Source organism: Macrotis lagotis, chromosome 6 (assembly GCF_037893015.1).
Source record: "Macrotis lagotis isolate mMagLag1 chromosome 6, bilby.v1.9.chrom.fasta, whole genome shotgun sequence".
NCBI classification, from domain to species: Eukaryota; Metazoa; Chordata; class Mammalia; order Peramelemorphia; family Peramelidae; genus Macrotis; species Macrotis lagotis.
The window spans coordinates 87,152,291-87,170,590 of NC_133663.1; the positions used below are offsets into that span (position 1 = coordinate 87,152,291).

The window sequence follows — 18,300 nt, forward strand, 5'->3', positions numbered from 1 at the left end:
TACACATAATTTATGGTCAAAGAATCTCCTTTCACCCTGCCCACCTATTAATCAAGGACACCAAACCTTGTTGTCAGCAGAAGACAGCTCCACCTGGGCTTCTAACTCAATTTTCACTAGCTTGACCTAGCCTAGCCTAACTCAATTTTCACTGAATAACTAGAACCTTAATCAGTATTAGATCATTTGTTATTCAGGAATACCATCCCCCACCAAGATTTTGGTTCTCTGGAGATATTTTTTAAATTAACTCTGAAAAAGAAAGGTTAAAAAATATAATGCTTTTCTAAATCTGGGAGCTTGACCTCCAAAAGTCATATCTATTATGAAGACACCAGAATTAATCATTTCTGCTAGTCTTTGTTTAAGATCCATCATAACAGGCAGCACCAGAACCTGACCTTATTCCACTATTGCAATTTTAATCCTGGATAAATCTGATGTGAAAAATTACTTTAATAGGAACAGGTACCTTATTTTCCAATTAAGAACAAGAAGACTCAATATATATATATATATATATATATATATATATATATATATATATATATATACACTTTTCTGTTTTCTAAATTTTTTCTCTAAGGGGAAATCAGTTTAGACAGCAATACAGGTAAAAGCTGTTCTATAATAATCAGACAGGAATCATCGGTCACTTCCACTGCTGGAAAATCAACAGATTTTAAAGATAACTGCTTGTTCTTTCCAAACAAGTCTAAATTAGATTTTTCTACATATTGAAAAATTAAAAGAGACATCTGCTCTGAAGTCATTTTTTCCTCCTCAAAGGTCTACTGCTTTAATAATAAAGTTTAACCAAATTTTCAACCTGACTACTAATGAGAACATCTGCCATTCAAATGTTAAATCTTCAGGTGTGAAGAAAATATGATCTCCATTTCACCATACCTTGCGCTATGGGATGACTAACCTTTGTAACAAGTAGTCTGGATGTATAAGTCATCAATGGCAATGCAGTTTTTATCAGAATAGTAAAGTAGGGGTGGCTAGGTGGCGCAGTGGATAGAACACCGGCCCTGGAGTCAGGAGGACCTGAGTTCAAGTCCAGCCTCAGACACTTAATAATTACCTAGCTGTGTGGCCTTGGGCAAGCCACTGAACCCCATTGCCTTGCAAAAATGGAATAGTAAACTTGTGGCACCATATTAACTAGCCTTAGAAGTCCCTAACACTTTTCTAAACTTCAGCACCTTGATGATTTATGCTGACAATTATGAGACACAAGTCAATTTTGCATTTACTTGCTTCAGCCAGGGCATACCAAGAAACTGCAAGATATAACTGCATTAAACGGGTTTCAAATGACCTGGAAACATTTTAATGTGAAACATTCTCCAGATGCTCTATCTTCAGGTGGAAGAAAAGAGTGATAAAGATATTCAATGGAACATATGGCATTTCTAATGCCAAGCACTAAAGCAATGTAGGAAACTGCTGGTAGGATTCCTGAGAAAGATCCTAGATTCTACCTCAATCTTATTTTGACTTTGTTTCAGTTACATATATAGGTCATTTCATTTTCTACACACCCAGAGATGAATAGGTCAGCTTTTTTATTCTAAAGAACTCAGCACAGCCACCAGTAACCATCAGAAGATCAATTTGTTGTTCATACAAGTTCACACTAACTTGCTTTTTTTGTAATAATTTTATAAGCCAAAACATAGAAGTAGTTTGATAACAATTGTCCTTATCATTCATCCATGAGTTCACCTGTGTGTGTTCCCCAGAGCCTTGTGTCAATCTGGATAGTCCCTAATTAATTCCTTTTGACCCCAGTACAACACACTGAGTTTTCACTCAGAGTAATGCATGATAGATTCCACATAATTCCCTGGGAAGAGCCCAGTCACACCATTCATGACTCCCTCATACCATCCATCATCATTCTTCTTGATGACATAAATGATGGCTCCTTCCTGAAATGAGAGCTCATCCTCTTTGTCTTTTGTGTAATCATAAATCGCGACAACTAGAAAAAAAAAAAGGAAGTAAAAAACCAGATCATCACAGGCAATCTCTAAGTCACTCAAATAACACAGTAATTTTCTAAAAGCAAATAAAAATATGCTGTTCTGTGTGTCAATCACAGAATTAGCTTGCTGAAAATGTCAGATGATAGCTTCCCTAAAGCCTTCTAGATTCAAGATTAACAGATTAGGACCATTCCAATGACATTATAAACATGATCTGATTATAGTAAGTCAGTCCATAAACATCTATTAAATACCTACTATGTGACACTGAAGATACAAAAAAAGCAAAAGATAGTCCCTGCCTTCAAAAAGTTCATAATCACTTGTACTTATTTTAGATTAAAGTGAATTATAAAATTGAATATTTCAATTCCACCTGAATTTATAAAAAGGGAAGGAAGAAGGGGCATGGTCAGATACTAGGGGAACATGGACTGGAATGGGGAAGACATTTAAGGACCATCTCTAAAAGCCATCCCCATAAAACAATTATTTTTTAAAATAAATCAAAGAAATAGAAAAAATTAGCAAATCAATCAATTCCTCAACAAAGTCTGAAACTGTGAGCAATGTTTGACACTTGTGGACCTCCCATCTCTGAAAGGGTCATGCCGGCGCTCTGTAATTGTGCAGAGTTCACTTTGGGTGGCGGTCATTTGGCTCCCTCCTTTCTTGACTCAGCTTCCTTCACTTGGTAGCTCTTCATGTAAATGCTTCTTTGCTTCTCCACATCTTTGCCCCTTATTACAGTAGAGTGGCATACAGTACAGTGGAGTACAGTAGAGCCTATACATTTATGTGCCACAATCTGTTTGGCCACCTGTCAATCAATAGGCATCTACTTTCCTTTCCAATGCTTTGATTCCACAAAAAAAGTGCTGCTATGTGTTGGTGCATGTTGGGACTTTCTTCTTTCTTTCAAAGTTGCCTCCTTGAAGTAAAAGTCTAGTAACGCAAACTCTGGGTCAAAGGACATAGACATTTTAGTCTCTTTATTTGCATAATTCTCCACTGCTTCCTAGAAGGGGTTCTCTCTCCCAAGTCAGGGCTCCAAAGACAATGCTCTAAGAAGTGCCTACATTCCTGCAATGCTCCTACACTGATTATATCCATCTTTGTCATCTTCGTTCCCATTTCATTTTAGTTTTTTTAGTTTGTTGGGGGTTTTTTTGCAAGGCCAATGGGGTTAAGTGGCTTGCCCAAGGCTACACAGCTAGGTAATTATTATGTGTCTGAGGCCGGATTTGAACTCAGGTACTCCTGACTCCAGGGCCGGTGCTCTATCCACTGCACCACCTAGCCACCCCCCCCCATTTCATTTTTATCTTTGATTCCCCAGAGCTCACTCAGTAAAGTGCCAAGAAATAGAGCTAGTAAAGGTTTCCTGCAGGACTGTCAGGCTCCATGGTAGAAGGGAGCTGTCCTGGCAGGATGCATTTCCCTGTTTTGTGCCTTTCTTGGTATTATCAGAGTCAGATCTATCAATGAATCTCAAAATGTATCTGGCAGACCCCAAGTCAGGGGAGTCTTTCCACGCTATGACTGAGTCAAATGGGGCCAACTCAGCCTTGACATAGTCAAAGTCCAAGTTCTATGGTAACACCTTTGTGACAGAAGGCAGAAAGGCACTCCTAATCCCTAATCATGAGATCCTCAATTACTGTTCTAAAATCATACTAATAATCCTTTTAAACAAGGCAAACATCTCACAAGCCAAATTTTTTTTAAACAGTATGAAAAGGTAAGGAAAAAAGTTACCTAGTTTATCATTTGTTAAAAGCAATGAATGACAGGGAAGTGAACTTTTTAGAAAGCAAATAATGTATATTCTTTTAAATTAGTTTTTTGAGTAATTGAGACTTAACCAAAGGGCTTCCTTACTTTGAAATCTACTTATCTTCCAGGCTTCCCCAGTCCTTCTCAATTCTAGTTCCTTCCCTCTGTTAATAATTTCCCATTTAACTTACACAGAGCTTTTTTTGCATAGATTTGTTTGGATGTTGTCTCCTCCATTAGATTGGAAGTTCCTGTCTCTGCCTCTTCTGTAAGGCCAGGGTTTAGCATAGCTCCAGCACAATGGTACTGACTGACAGATTACACTGGAAACAGTTAAAAGGTTTTCTTTGGACTGAAAATGATGAGATAATCATTTTCCCTAAAACTACTTTTCTTTCAATTCTTTTTCCTCTGAACGAAACACTTTCAAAAATACTCATTAGTCACGCTTCTTTGATAGGCAATATCTTATTGGTTTTTAATTTTATTATTGATTGACTTGTTTTTACATTATCTTCATTTTACCTTACTATTTTTGCCATATATATGTGTGTGTGTGTGTGTGTATATATATATATATATATATATATATGTATATATATATATATATATATAGGCAATAATTGGCTTTCTCTTAGAATCCATTCATAAATTTATCTTTCAAGTAAACTGAGTCATTAACAATGTTTCTTTCTTGGGAGAAACTTCTTTATGACAATTCTTATCCTTAATTTAAATATTCTGATTCACTACACTACAAAATAATTCTTTAGAAGTTTAAATGGTAAAAGTAACTTTAAAAAAATTTTAAATATTGATGGAAAACACAGAAATCTTATTTCCTTATCTTAGATAAAACAATTAATTACTGTTAGGTAGAGGTCTTATTACATAAAAGATAGATGGATACCATCAACAAAAGATGATCCAAATTTTCAAACTATAGCTTTTTAAAATGATGTAAATCTTTAAAATGATGTGAAAATTTGAAGAATAAACAAACAGAATTTTACTTGGAAGACAGACAAGTCTACAGACAAAATTAGAATTGATATAGCTTCATTTCTGTTCAGAGTTAATTTCTTGGAGTGGCTAGGTGGCACAGTGGATAGAGCACTGGCCTTGGAGTCAGGAGTACCTGAGTTCAAATCCGGCCTCAGACAATAATTACCTAGCTGTGTGGCCTTGGGCAAGCCACTTAACCCCATGGCCTTGCAAAAAAAAAAAACTTAAAAAAAAATTTCTTTCTCCACATATCACTTTACATTTACCTTTTTCTAAATAGGTCCGTGGTGCCCAGGGAGGGTCCTCTTCAGCATAGGGATCACTGTACTCTACCACAGCTGCTTCCTCCTCTTCATAATCTTCTGGTGGTGGAGGTGGAGGTGGAGATTCATCAAAGACTGGTTCTTCTGCAGGAGGTGGAGGAGGAGGAGTGTCTGAAACTAATAAATCATCAAGATGACAATAAAAATATACGAAATACAGAATTAGAATGTTTCTCATTCTAAGAATTCAAAACCAGACCTGGAAACAACAATTACTAAAAAAACAAACAAAAACAGTAAGCTAAGAAAGATGACAACAGACGGTCCACCAAAATTTTAGTATCTGAATCTTCAAATCTATTTTTTTATATTTTTTTGCAAGGCCATGGGGTTAAGTGCCTTGCCCAAGGCCACACAGCTAGGTAATTATTAAGTGTCTGAGACCGGATTTGAACTCAGGTACTCCTGACTCCAGGGCTGGTGCTCTATCCACTGCGCCACCTAGCTGTCCCCAAATCTGCTATTCTTATAGATTATCTTGGGTTCTAATAGCATCTTCAGATTTACCCGTTAATCCTTGCCTAATGCATGCATTATGCTGATATTATCCTTTGATAAGTAATTATTTAGTATCCATTTAAACATCTCCACTGTTGAGAAACTTTTTAAATAGATCCATTCTATTTCAGACAGATCTAATAAAAAGAAAGATCTTCCTTTATAACAAGCTGTTATATTCCTCCTGGGAACTGCTAGCCATAGAAAACTGTTCTTCATGTCCCCACCCTATACCTAGTATATACAAAGAATAAAATTAAGCCCTCTTTCACACTGAAATATTTGAAAGTAACTACAACCTTTGCTCTTTCCAGGGTATTTTTATGTCACAGTTTTAAGTTCCCTTGACATCCTTGGATCAACTTCTTAGATGTCCTACAGCTAATCAATGCCTCTATCAAATGACACCAGGAATTTAAAACTATATACCAGATATGTTCTGACTAGGTCATGGTTCAACTAATTATTCTTCTATTAATCTTAAATCTTCAGTTTTATTATTGAGATCTAATCTTATTTTGTGGGGGGCAGGGACAATAGGATAGGGCGTACCAAATGAAATATCACTTTTTAAACTCAGTTTGATCTTGTGGTTAACTAAAAGTTTTAAGTCTTTTTGAGATGAACTTATCCCTAGACAGCATCTTTATAATTCTAAACTTTTACAATTCACGAGTGGCTAAGTGGCGCAGTGGATAAAACACCAGCCCTGGAGTCAGGAGTACCTGAGTTCAAATCCGGCCTCAGACACTTAATAATTACCTAGCTGTGTGGCCTTGGGCAAGCCACTTAACCCCATTGCCTTGCAAAAAACTAAAAAAAAAAAAAAAAACCTTTTACAGTTTACAAACCTGAGTTTAGAACTTTACACTTGACCTCATTAATTTTTTTGCATATAGTCCATCTTTCAAATTAAAAATTGTAAATAATTTAATCAAGTCATATGATTAAAGTCATTAAACATGCTACTCCTCTAGCTTTTTTCATCTACAAATATGATTCTTTCATCTAAGCCCCTGAAAAAATATGACCAGAAAGGAATTACAAATAGCCCTGTAGCATGCCACTAATAACACACTCCTCCGTGGTACAAAAGAAAGAACACTGCCTCTAAAGTCCAAGGACCTTGATTCAAATAGCATCTTTTACCAAATTCAAATACCAAATAGACTACCTGTGTGACCTGAGACAAATCACTTAGCCTTCTGTAAAAGGAGAGGTTTGGACCAAAAGGCCTCTGAAATCCTTTCCAGCTCTACATCTAGCCTTAAGGTAAGGTCATTCTATTAGTTCTGAACCTTCTTAGAGTAGTCATTTAATACATACTTCTCCAATCTATCTATAAGGATACAATGAGAGACTCTCTCAAATGCCAAATAATATTCCTAGTATATATCACAATTAATAATACTACCAAAAGAGAAATTCAGATTTTTCAGTCATGATGTATCTTTAATAAAAGCTGGCTCCAAGTGATCATCACTTGGCTTCAAGTGCTTACTGCCTTCCATGTAATGACCAGTTCTGAAATGCTTCCTTCTTCACTCCAAGCACAACAGTCCAAATCTGGAAAAAGTCTTTTGCCCCCTTTTGAAGACTCCAGTTATCTAATAAGCATGTTTTCTCTTTTCCACAAATGTTCAAGGATCTTATAGATTTTATCTATGAATTCAGCAATATTGCAATATGGTGTAAGATCCATTATCTCTTTTAAGATTTTTCCCATAAGAAATAGTCAAAGAAACAAAGGACAGAAAAAAAGTTATGTGAAAAGGAGAGATTATATTAGTTATCAAAGGATGTTAGGTATTGATTACTATTATGAACAGCATCATACATAATGAGTGTTTTAATATGCACTGATAAAATATCTGTATGAAAAAGCTTTCAACTGATATCTTTTTGCCTAGGATATGGGTTTGTTTGTCTACAAGGCAAAATGATATTTAATGTTGCAGAGGTAGAACATGAGCATTTGTTTATTAAAAAACAAGAGACATGTGAATGTGAAGAAACACAGCTTTTTAAGTGTGCCCAAAAGATACTAGTGAGGTGTTGCTTTTTTAAAGTACTGTCTATTTGATCAAAGATATGTGGGAAGTTGTTACTTTTTAAGTAAAAAATGAGTCCCTTGAAGTCAAGAGGTTTCCATTTAAAGCATTAAGGAAAAAACTAGAAGGTGAAAAGTATCTATTAAGGGTGACAGCAGCAGGAGGGAAAGAGGAAGCCAAGAAGAGCACAAGAGAGAGCAAGGGGCTGTTGGAGGCAGTTCGATGAGAAAAGCCTGGATGAGGCCTGCTTGGCTGAGGAGAACTGACAGCTCCTGTCCTCTTTCCTACCACCAAGAGCTGAAGAGAAAGACAAAAGACCTAGAAGGCTTGGTAGTTTTTGCTGCCTCCTCTGGCTTGAGAAGGAAAAGCAAATAATGTGAAATAACTTGGGAAGGGGTGTAAAGAGTGAAGCTGCATTGTGCTGCTAACAGCCCAGTTCTGATAGTGCAGCAGGAGCCCAGAAGGTGAATGTCTGCTCAGGATGAACTCTAAGACACAGCCAGTTTGATGAGCTCAATAGCTGTATACATTAATTTAATGAGAACTGCTATTCACAATGAGTTAATGTTTTCTAAGTTTTAAGTGTGAAATTTAAATTTAATTTAATTTAAATTTAAAATAGTAAAGGCAGAAGATGGGGGGGGGAGTAAGGAGAGGAAAGGAGATAGAACAGGATTTCTCCAGTTGAAAAGTTTTGAAGTTCAACAGTTAAGCAGTGAGTAAAGAAACAGTTCTGCTTAAAACAAATAATCCTGAAGACTGCATCCCAGAGTTGTGAATGACCACAGAGACATGAGTTTTTCTCCTCAGTGTCCACGTCAGGTTTCTAGAAGTCTGAACTAAGGGGAGTCTATTTCCTCTCTAATGGAAGTTAGAATGGAGGCCTGAGAGTGGTCTAACTCTGGCACCTTAGACCTGCTAGCTAAGGTGAGGTTGGAGGAGTGAGCCAAATCCAAGAAGGAAAAGTGTTTCCCACAGCTAAGTATACTGAAGCCCCAGTGTTACACCAGTGTCTACAACAAGAGGCCCCAGCAGAACCACTTGTCTCATTACACAATGGGAGCACTGAAAAAAACGAGACATGTACCCTATTAACTCTTCACCAGGTTTGTTCTGCCCTTACCAATCTAAAGATCATTATCATTTGAATAGAAAATGGGAGGAATAAGTTCAAGTTCCCCTTTCATTTTCTGTTAACATCCCAATTGTCCTCAGTTTAGTCATGAAAGTCCCTTCTGTACTTAATGTTTTCAACCTGAAAATTCTCTCCCTCATCCAAACATATATATATATATATATATATATATATATATATATATATATATATATATATATATATATATATATATATATATATATGCACATGCACACAAAACTACTTGGAATCAGAAGCTAAAATGGCCTGAAGTGTCAGTTTAAAGGCCTGGTTAGGGAGGGCTTTAAAAGTGAGAAAGGATTTTATATTTGATCCCAGGGGTAGAAAGAAGTCAGAAGAATCTATTAGACGGGAACGTGCTATTGTTAGACTTAAGCTTTAGGAAGAACAACTTAACAAGGTAAGCCTTGCAAATCAGAAAGACTGAAGTGCCGAGCCCCTCTTTAGCACTCTCTTCAGGGTATATATACACTAGAGGAAGAAGAAAAAGGAGGCAGAATATTATTTGAAGCTGTTGTTTACTTGCATTATAGGTTGGATCTATGTTATAATAAATTCTGCTACTAGTGAAAGATGAAGCACTTGATCTTACAATCTCTTTGAGACCCATCCTGCTCCAACTACTATGTTCCTGTGAGTTCCAAGAGCCCTTCTAAAGCTAGATTCTATGATCACATATTATTGCCAGAATATAGAATACTATTCTGTAGCATTAGAATCCTGTTAGTGGCATCATATTTTAAAATCTCATCCAAGGATACTGGGAAACTAAGCTCTCAGTTCAACAGATATATTTATTAGATACTAACCATGTGAAAAACACTGTGCTGGAGATCTGCAAAATTTGTTAAATGACAATTCCTGCCTTCAAGGAGCTTGCAGATTAAAAGAAAAGATGAATTAAGACTGTACTTACTATAATACAAGTTAGAAGAAAATTAAGTACACAAGAGACATGGACTGAAGTCGAGAGGAAAGAGGATCTAGTGCCTAGGTTCAAATTCTAGCTCTGCCCATTTGACCAGGGGTGGAATATTTGACCCCTTTCTCCTGAATTCAACTTCTTAATTTGTACAATAAGAGGATTGCACACAAGTCTCTAAGGTTCCTTCACCTCTGTATCTAGGAACCTATGGCACTTGATCTGGGTCCTATAGGGAGAAAACAAAGATTCCAATAGCTAAAAATAGAGTACAATACATTCCAGGCAAAGGATGTAGGTGGGAGAGTAGAACGGTGATTCCAGTTAGTTTGAAGCATAATTTATAAGAGGTAGTAGAATTAAGATTGAAACATATATGTATGTGTGCATAAATTTGTGTGCAAGGACACACAGTGTATGTGACTGTATGGTTGACTTCTTTTTTTTCATCAGAGTAAGTGGTGATTTGTAAGCCTTATTTTTCTGAAACTGTCTTCTTTCTTAGTCTCTGTCATAGCATAATACATATTTCCTCCAAACTGCTCTTTTCTGTTGGCAAAAAAATGGAAATTGAGGGAATGCCCATCAGTTGGGGAAATGACAGAACAAACTGTGGTATGAGATTATGATGGAATGCTCTTCTGCTATAAGAAATGATTGAGGGGTGGCTAGGTGGTGCAGTGGATAGAGTACCAGCCCTGGAGTCAGTAGTACCTGAGTTCAAATCCGGCCTCAGACACTTAATAATTACCTAAGCTGTGTGGCCTTGGGCAAGCCACTTAACCCCCATTTGCCTTGAAAAATCCTAAAAAAAAAAAAAAAAAAAATGATTGCCCAGGATATCTGGAAAAACTTACATGAGCAGATACAATGGGAAGTATACTGTATACAAGGTAACAGCAATGTTGTAGGATGATCAGCTATGAATAGCTTAGCTTTTCTCAGTAATGCTGTGACCCAAGACAACTCTGAAGGACTTAGAATAAAGAATGCTATGCATCCCCAGAGAGAGCCAATGATGTCTGAATAAAGACTTAAGTATACTCTTTTTTACTTTCTTTTTCTTGAAGTTTTTTTTGGAAGGGTGGGGTGTCTATGTTTTCTTTTACAACATGATTATTATGAAAATGTTTTACATGACTACACATTTTAACCTATATCAAATTATTTGTTTTCTCAACTGTGAGGGGAAGGGGATAAAAGAGAAAAGAAGGAAGAGAATTCAGAACTCAAAAGCTTTAAAAAACTTTAAAAAACTTGAAAAACTAAAATTTTAAAAAGGAAAATAAAATTTCCTCCAAATTCTCTGAAATATATATTTTTAAGTCTAAAGTACATATCTGGCTATTTCCAATATCCCCCTCATTGTATTATCATGAATTCTAAAATTATTCAAGGTTCCTTTCTACTCCTATCATCTATATGAAATACTGATCAAATTTATTAATGACAGGCCAGAGAAGCAAGGCTAATACACAAAAGAGTTATGATTCAAAAAATCTTCACAAGCTAAAACACTGAACCAAATCTAAAGAAATTAATTTAAGAAAGATAAATGAAATCTAACAATGTAGGTTCAAAAAGTACAATTGCTGAGGAAAGGCATGAGGAGGCATGGTAAAAGAGCAGTACAGCTGAAAAAAATTGAAATTCTAGCTTAATGAAATTCAAACACAAGGAATCAAAAGGATGTGCAGGAAAAGGACCCACATGTACAAAAATATTCATAGCAGCTCTTTTTTGTGGTAGCAAAGAATTGGAAGCTGAGGGGATGCCTCAGTTGGAGAATGGTTGCACAAATTTTGTATGACTGTAATGGAAGACTATTGCTGTATAAGAAAGGATGAGTAGGCAGATTTCAGAAAAACATGTAAAGACTTTATGAACTAATGCTGAGTGAAGTGAACAGAACCAGAAGAACAGTGTACACAATAACATCCACATTGTGTGAATCCACTTGGCTCTTCTCAGCAGTACAGTGAACAAAGATAATTTTAAAAGTCAAGAGATGTAAAATGCTATCCATATCCAGAGAAAGAACTAGGCAGTCTGAATGCAAATTGAAGCATACTATTTTCACTTTTTTTTAATTTGTTTTTTTTTCTTTCTCATGATTTTTCCTTTTTTTTCTAAATCTTCTTTCACAACATGACTAATGTCAGATGTCTTGGAGAGGACAGAGAAGGGAGAAAAATTTGGAACTCAAAATCTTACAAAAATTAATTCTAAAAACTATCTTAATAATTGCCTAGCTGTGTGGCCTTGGGCAAGCCACTTAACCCCATTTGCCTTACAAAAAACCCTAAAAAAAAAACAACTATCTTTACATGTAATTAGAAAAAATACTATTAAGTACAAAAAAATTAAACTTAAAAAACTATTCCTTTTGGTTTTTAAGCCCTCCATTTCTAATCCTGTCAAATTATATATATATATATATATACACACACACACACACACACACACACACACACACACACACACCCACCCATCTTCCTTACTCTGCAATCAACTGAAGGAGACCTGACTCCATTACTGTAGGATTTCTCTCACTTTCCCAGTATTCCCCTTGGAAGGCACTTTCTCTGTACCTCCCCTTCCCATTTGTTTTTCAGCTTCATTTTGGATGTTGTCTTTCCCCATTAAGGCTCCTTGAGGGCAGGAACTATTTTTTTGAGGTGGAGGGAAATGAGGCTTTATCCAAGCCGGGCAAGTAGCAAGTGCTTCAACTGTTTGCTGACTGGCCTTCTTGCTGTCTTTTTAACCCAATACTCCAGCTCTAGACTCTCGAGAGTTTTCACTCACTGTGCCCCAGGTCTGAGCATTCCCTCTCAAGCCTCAGATAAAGTTCCACCTTTCTACAAGAAGGAAGACCTTCCTAGCTTCTTCATCTTCCATCTTCCCTCCCAAAAGACTGACAGTCTACACCAGCCATACTTGGTTGGTGTCTTTCATGCCCTCTTTCCCATCCCCATTAGACATTGAGCTCTTGAGGATAAAGGCTATCTTCTGGCTTTCTTTGTACCTCCAGCATAGAGTAGGTAATTAATAAATGTTCGGTGACTGATTGATTTTACATCTTTGAATGTAGTTAAATTTGAGTTTATTAGTAGCTCTGTTTCATCTAAGAGTACAAGAGACATTGGGATCGTCTCAGTGAACTTTCTCATTTATTTCTTAGTTAGGAAAGTTAAGGTCTGCTGATGATTTCAAAAGATTTAAGAGGATAATTTGTGACTGTCAAGTAGTATATTAACTGCTCTTTTTTCTCCAATTGATCAGTTTATTTGTTACTATACAATATTTACAAAACAGTAAAATTACTCATGAAGGGGGAAAAAAAAAGAATTTTGGAGAACAAATGTGACTGCTAGGAAAGGTGGAGAACTCCACCTGGATGTCCCAAGGGCACCTCAAACTCCAAAATGGAACTACTTATCTTTCCCCCAAACCTATCCTTTATCCCTCACTTCCCTAGGTTCATTAGAACATGATCATCCTCCCATTCCCCTAGGTTCATGTCCTCAAAGTCATTGCCCACTCTCCCAGTCAGCTGGTTACATATCATTGATTCTTGTCCACTAGAATCAGTCTTCTGCCTCCTATTCTGTACAGATTGTTCCTCAGGCCGAAGACCACCTGCTCTTGATCACAGAACCCCTACATCCTTTGAAAACTAAGCTCCAGGGACATCTTCAGGAAGTCTGTCCTGATTTTCTCATGATTTTGATGACACTTCCCTCCACCCATAACTTTGTATTTAAAGTGCATACATTTTAAGTTTACTCCCAATAAAACTTTCTGAGTGTGGAGACTGTCTTGTTTTGCCCTTATTACCCAATGTCTAACAGCTACTGGTACACATGAGGTGATTTTGCATTCCTTGCTGAATTCAGTTACTCAAATGGAGGGCCAAAATTATCAATATGACAACAAGTGAAACAGGCAAAATTTTAAAATACAGACACTTTACAAACTCTAGAATTTAGTAACAGTTTTAAGGAATGAACTGAAACAGAACAGATAACAGGTAATCAAGAAAGATATTTTACATGTCTCACAAAAAAAAAGATGGGAAGTAGAAAACTCAGTACATAGCAATTAGAAATAGTCAGTGATACAAAAGCATCTTTCATACTTATAATTTGATCAACAGTATAAAGAAGTAAACTTACTATTTTCTTGGACTCTGGCCACAAATCCCATTAAAGGCAACTGAGGAGTTACCTGTAGGATGGATGGAGGAGGAGGAGCAAGAGATGCTGGAAAAAAAAAGGAGAGGAAGGTAGGGCTCAATTCATATTAAAAATAAAGCATAATATAATAATATTAACGAATAAAGACAAGATGCCACCCATTATTCAGAAATACTTGTTAAGGTATCATATGGGGAGGGGGGCGACTAGGTGGTGCAGTGGATAGAGCACCGGCCCTGGAGTCAGGAGTACCTAAGTTCAAATCCAACTTCAGACACTTAATAATGACCTAGCCGTGTGGCCTTGGGCAAGCCACTTATATAACCCCGTTTGCTTTGCAAAAACCTTAAAAAAAAAAAAAGATATCATGTGGGACCTTCTGAGAAGGGAAAAACCAAAACTGAACCTCAGATGGGTCTTTTAAAAAGTCTTCAATATTTCAAGGAAGTTCAAGTTGGCTTGGACAGTCCTCCAAGAACAAACATAGAGCCCATCACAAGGTTCATACAATCTTTACATCTTGTTAAAAACCTACCATATCTTTTTTTTAATTTTATTTTAGGTTTTTTGCAAGGCAATGGGGTTAAGTGGCTTGCCCAAGGCCACACGGCTAGGTCATTATTAAGTGTCTGAGGCCGAACTTCAACTCGGGTACTCCTGACTCCAGGGCCGGTGCTCTATCCACTGTGCCACCTAGCCGCCCCTAAAACCTACCATATCTTACCCCACAATGTCACATGCTTTAGAACCCAAGATTACCTCCAAGTCCTCATGTATCAGAGTAGGACACTGAAGGAGGTTTTAGACACACTTTAAAATTAAGACATTTATAATAAAGATTTCAACATTTATTGATAATTTCATACCAAAAGCTATATCATGTCTTAAATATTTTTCTACATTACTATAAATAGATTAAGGCTTTTTGTGTATATGTACATATCAACTTATAGTTTATGTTCTAAGGCTTATAATTATGATAGTTAAACATGTCCAATAATATTGTAGCCTATCACGATATCTTTTGCTTTTCACTCCTATGTTAGTAGACAAACAGGTGAACTAAACCATCCTAAAACTTAGTAAGCAAGCTATTGCAGAATAAAACCTTATTTCCTATTACTCCTCAGACTAATTTTTTTCCTGAAAGTCTGATTTTCTGACTTTTCCCCACATCTTCTGCACTAATTCCTGACTTTTTTTTTTTTAGGTTTTTACAAGGCAAATGGGGTTAAGTGGCTTGAACAAGGCCACACGGCTAGGTCATTATTAAGTGTCTGAGGCCTGATTTGAACTCAAGTATTCCTGACTCCAGGGCTGGTGCTCTATCCACTGCGCCATCTAGCTGTCCCAATTCCTGACTTTTACTCCTTCACTCAGGTTATTTCCCCAACTTGGAACAACCACTCTCTTTTCCAAACCCACTTAAGACCTAGATATTCTTCAAGTTCCACCTCTAATACAACGATTTCCCTGACAACTATCTATTATTAGAGATAAAGGGGGCCCCAAAGAGGGTTTAATGGAGAGCAACTTTAATGCACTGTGGGTGGAGCTGTGAAATGATCTGAAATGATTCTAGAAAGCAAATCACTGAACTATATATCTTAGCATCCAACTATACCACTATTAGGCTAGAGAGACATTGGGTAGTGATAAGATAGAAAAACCCAAAGACATCAAGGAAAGAGGGAAAAGACTAATTTGCACAAAAAATTACGGCAGCACTTTTTGTTATAACAAAGAATTAGAAACAAAGTGGTTGACTATCAAGTGAGAAATGGCAGAACAAACTACAGTATACAAACGTACCAGAATATTATTGCACTGACAATAATGACAGAAACCTGGGAGATTTCTGTGTATAATGAAGTGAGTAGAATGAGGAGAACAATTTAGGTAATGTCTACAACACTACAAGGAAAGACATCTATGAATTTAAGAATTTTTATCAATGCAATGGACTAAACACAACTTGAAAGGGATGTTCATCAATTAGAGTCCACTTTTTGGAGAATAAGTTACAGACTGAAAGTGAAACATAAATTTTCAGATAAGATCAATGTGTGATTAGTTTTCCTTAACTGTACTTATTTATAAAAAGGGAGGGCTATGAGGTAAGGAGAGGCAACAGCTATGAGGGAAATTGGGGAATACTTACAGGAAGGAAAGAAAGAAGTAAGAAAGAAACAAATTCAATTATTTTTAAAAACTTGCCAAAAGCAAGTTCAAAAAGGGACATAAGCAAAGCAGTACTAGAACTACCATGATAAAACTTAAATATGATTTTTTTTAAAAATTAAAGATTCACAATACCACTTTCAACCTTATTTTCCTATTCTTTGTCAGAAATACTGTTTGTGTAAATAAAAGGGGCTCTGAAGATGATGAGATCTGTGCTCAATATATATATATAAACAAATCAAGTCCTGAAGAAGTCTGACAACTTGCTCAAAATTTCAGTTAATGAAAGTCAAAATCCACTCCACCTCATGTAGAACTGTAGATTGTACATGAAGAACAGATTGGTAGCTACCATGGGGAGCAGGGAGGGGGAGGAAGGGTACTAGGAAAATGTGGAACTCATAAACTTGCCAAAGGGTGAACATACAAGACTACATCTGCATATAACTGGGAAGAAATATAAAAATAAAAAAATCTATTTTTTAATTTTCATCCATATGCACATGTATATTTACAAAATTTCCTTCCAGCCTCCCTTCCCACCCTCATCCCTTCAGAGGTGAACAGATTAGCACAGTACATATATATTTTGACAAATATGTTTACAGATTAATTATTTTCTGTATGAGGAATTAGGATAAAGAGAGAGAGATATGTAAGAGACAATTTTTATAAAGTGTGTATCAGATTCTGAAGGGTTGTTTTTTGTGTGTTCTGTTTTTTCCTTCCTCTAGATGGGAATAAAACGGTCCATACAATTGTCCTAGCTCTCTGAACTGCTGAGAGGATCTGCTTCCATCAAAGTTGCTCGTCTCACAAAGTTGTTGATTGTTCCCTTGGTTCTATTCCCTTCGCTCAGTATCAGATCCCATAAGTCACTGCATGCTTCCCTAGAGTCCCATCATTCATGGTTTCTTAAAGAATGATGGTATTCCATAATATTCATGTACCACAACGTTTTTAGTCATTCCCCAATTGATGGGCATCCCCTCAATTTCCAATTCCGTGCCACTACAAAAAGAGCTGCTATGAATATTTTGGAATATGTAGGACTTTTGCCTTTTTTATAATTATTTCTGAATATAGACCTAGAATTGGAATTGCTGGGTCAAAAGATATAAACAGTTTTATTGTTCTTTGGCCAAGGTTCCATTTGCTCTGCAGAATGGCTGGATCTGTTTTACAACTCCACCTGCAATGCAACAATGTCCCAATCCTCCCACAACCTCTCCCACATTGATCATTTCTCCTTTTTCTCATCTTGACCAATCTGATAAACGTGAGGCAATACATCATTGTCAATTTAATTTGCATTTCTCTCCAATGATGATTTGGAGCATTTTTTCACATGATTTATAAATATATATATATATATATATATATATATATATATAATTTCATTTGAACACTGCTTATCAATTGGAAAAGACTTGTGACCTTATAAATTTGATACAATTCTCTATATATTTTAGAAATGAGACCTTTATCAAAACTCCTAGTAGCAAAGATTGTTTCACAACTTTCTGCTTTCCTTCTAATTTTGGCAGCATTATTTTATTAGCAAAAATTTTTTAATTTAATGTAGTCAAAATCATTCATTTTGCAGTTTATGATGTGCTCTAATTCTTGTTTGGTCATAAATATATCCCTTTTTCATAGGTCTGATAGAGTATTTCTTGGTCTATCAATTTATCTATATCAATTTATCTCCTTATGTCAAAATCCAATATCCATTTTGACCTCATTTTGGTATAGGGTGTGAGATGTGGATCTATGCCTAGTTTTTGCCAAACTATTTTCCAATTTTCCCAACAATTATTTTCAAATAATGAATTCTTATCCCAGAAGCTTATGTCTTTGGGTTTTTCAAATAGTAGATTGCTGTAGTCATTTACTGCAGGTTTCTTTTGAACCTCTTCTGCACCAGGAAGTTTTGATGAATGCTGCTTCATAACATAGTTTTAGATCTTGGAGCTAGGCCATTTTCCTTTACATTTTTTATCAATAAGTTCCCTTGATATTCTTGACCTTTTGTTTCTCCAGATGAATTTTGTAACTATTTTTTCTAGCTCAGCTATCTTAGATTCCTTCCTTTCCCTTTTCATGTGACTGATTTTTGTTTTTACTTTATCTGAGATAAGGATTGCTACTCCAAATTTCAGCTGAGGCAAAATATATTTTGTTCCAACCCT

The 18,300-nt window shown here is 36.2% G+C and overlaps 1 protein-coding gene across 17 annotated transcripts in view; it reads right to left on the reverse strand.

Annotated features, from left to right (window-relative positions):
• Window positions 1-535: 535 nt before the first annotated feature.
• The window catches only part of ABI2 (abl interactor 2), a 125,046-nt gene continuing 107,281 nt past the window's right edge, over window positions 536-18,300 (reverse strand). For all 17 annotated transcript variants that reach the window (XM_074191594.1, XM_074191585.1, XM_074191582.1 and 14 more), the window contains 3 exons: window positions 13,904-13,990; window positions 5,045-5,218; window positions 536-1,993 (listed from right to left, as the gene is read on the reverse strand). In XM_074191594.1, coding sequence (XP_074047695.1) covers window positions 1,818-1,993; window positions 5,045-5,218; window positions 13,904-13,990 — 437 coding nt within the window. In that variant the 3' untranslated portion in view covers window positions 536-1,817. The remainder of the gene's footprint in view (window positions 1,994-5,044; window positions 5,219-13,903; window positions 13,991-18,300) is intronic.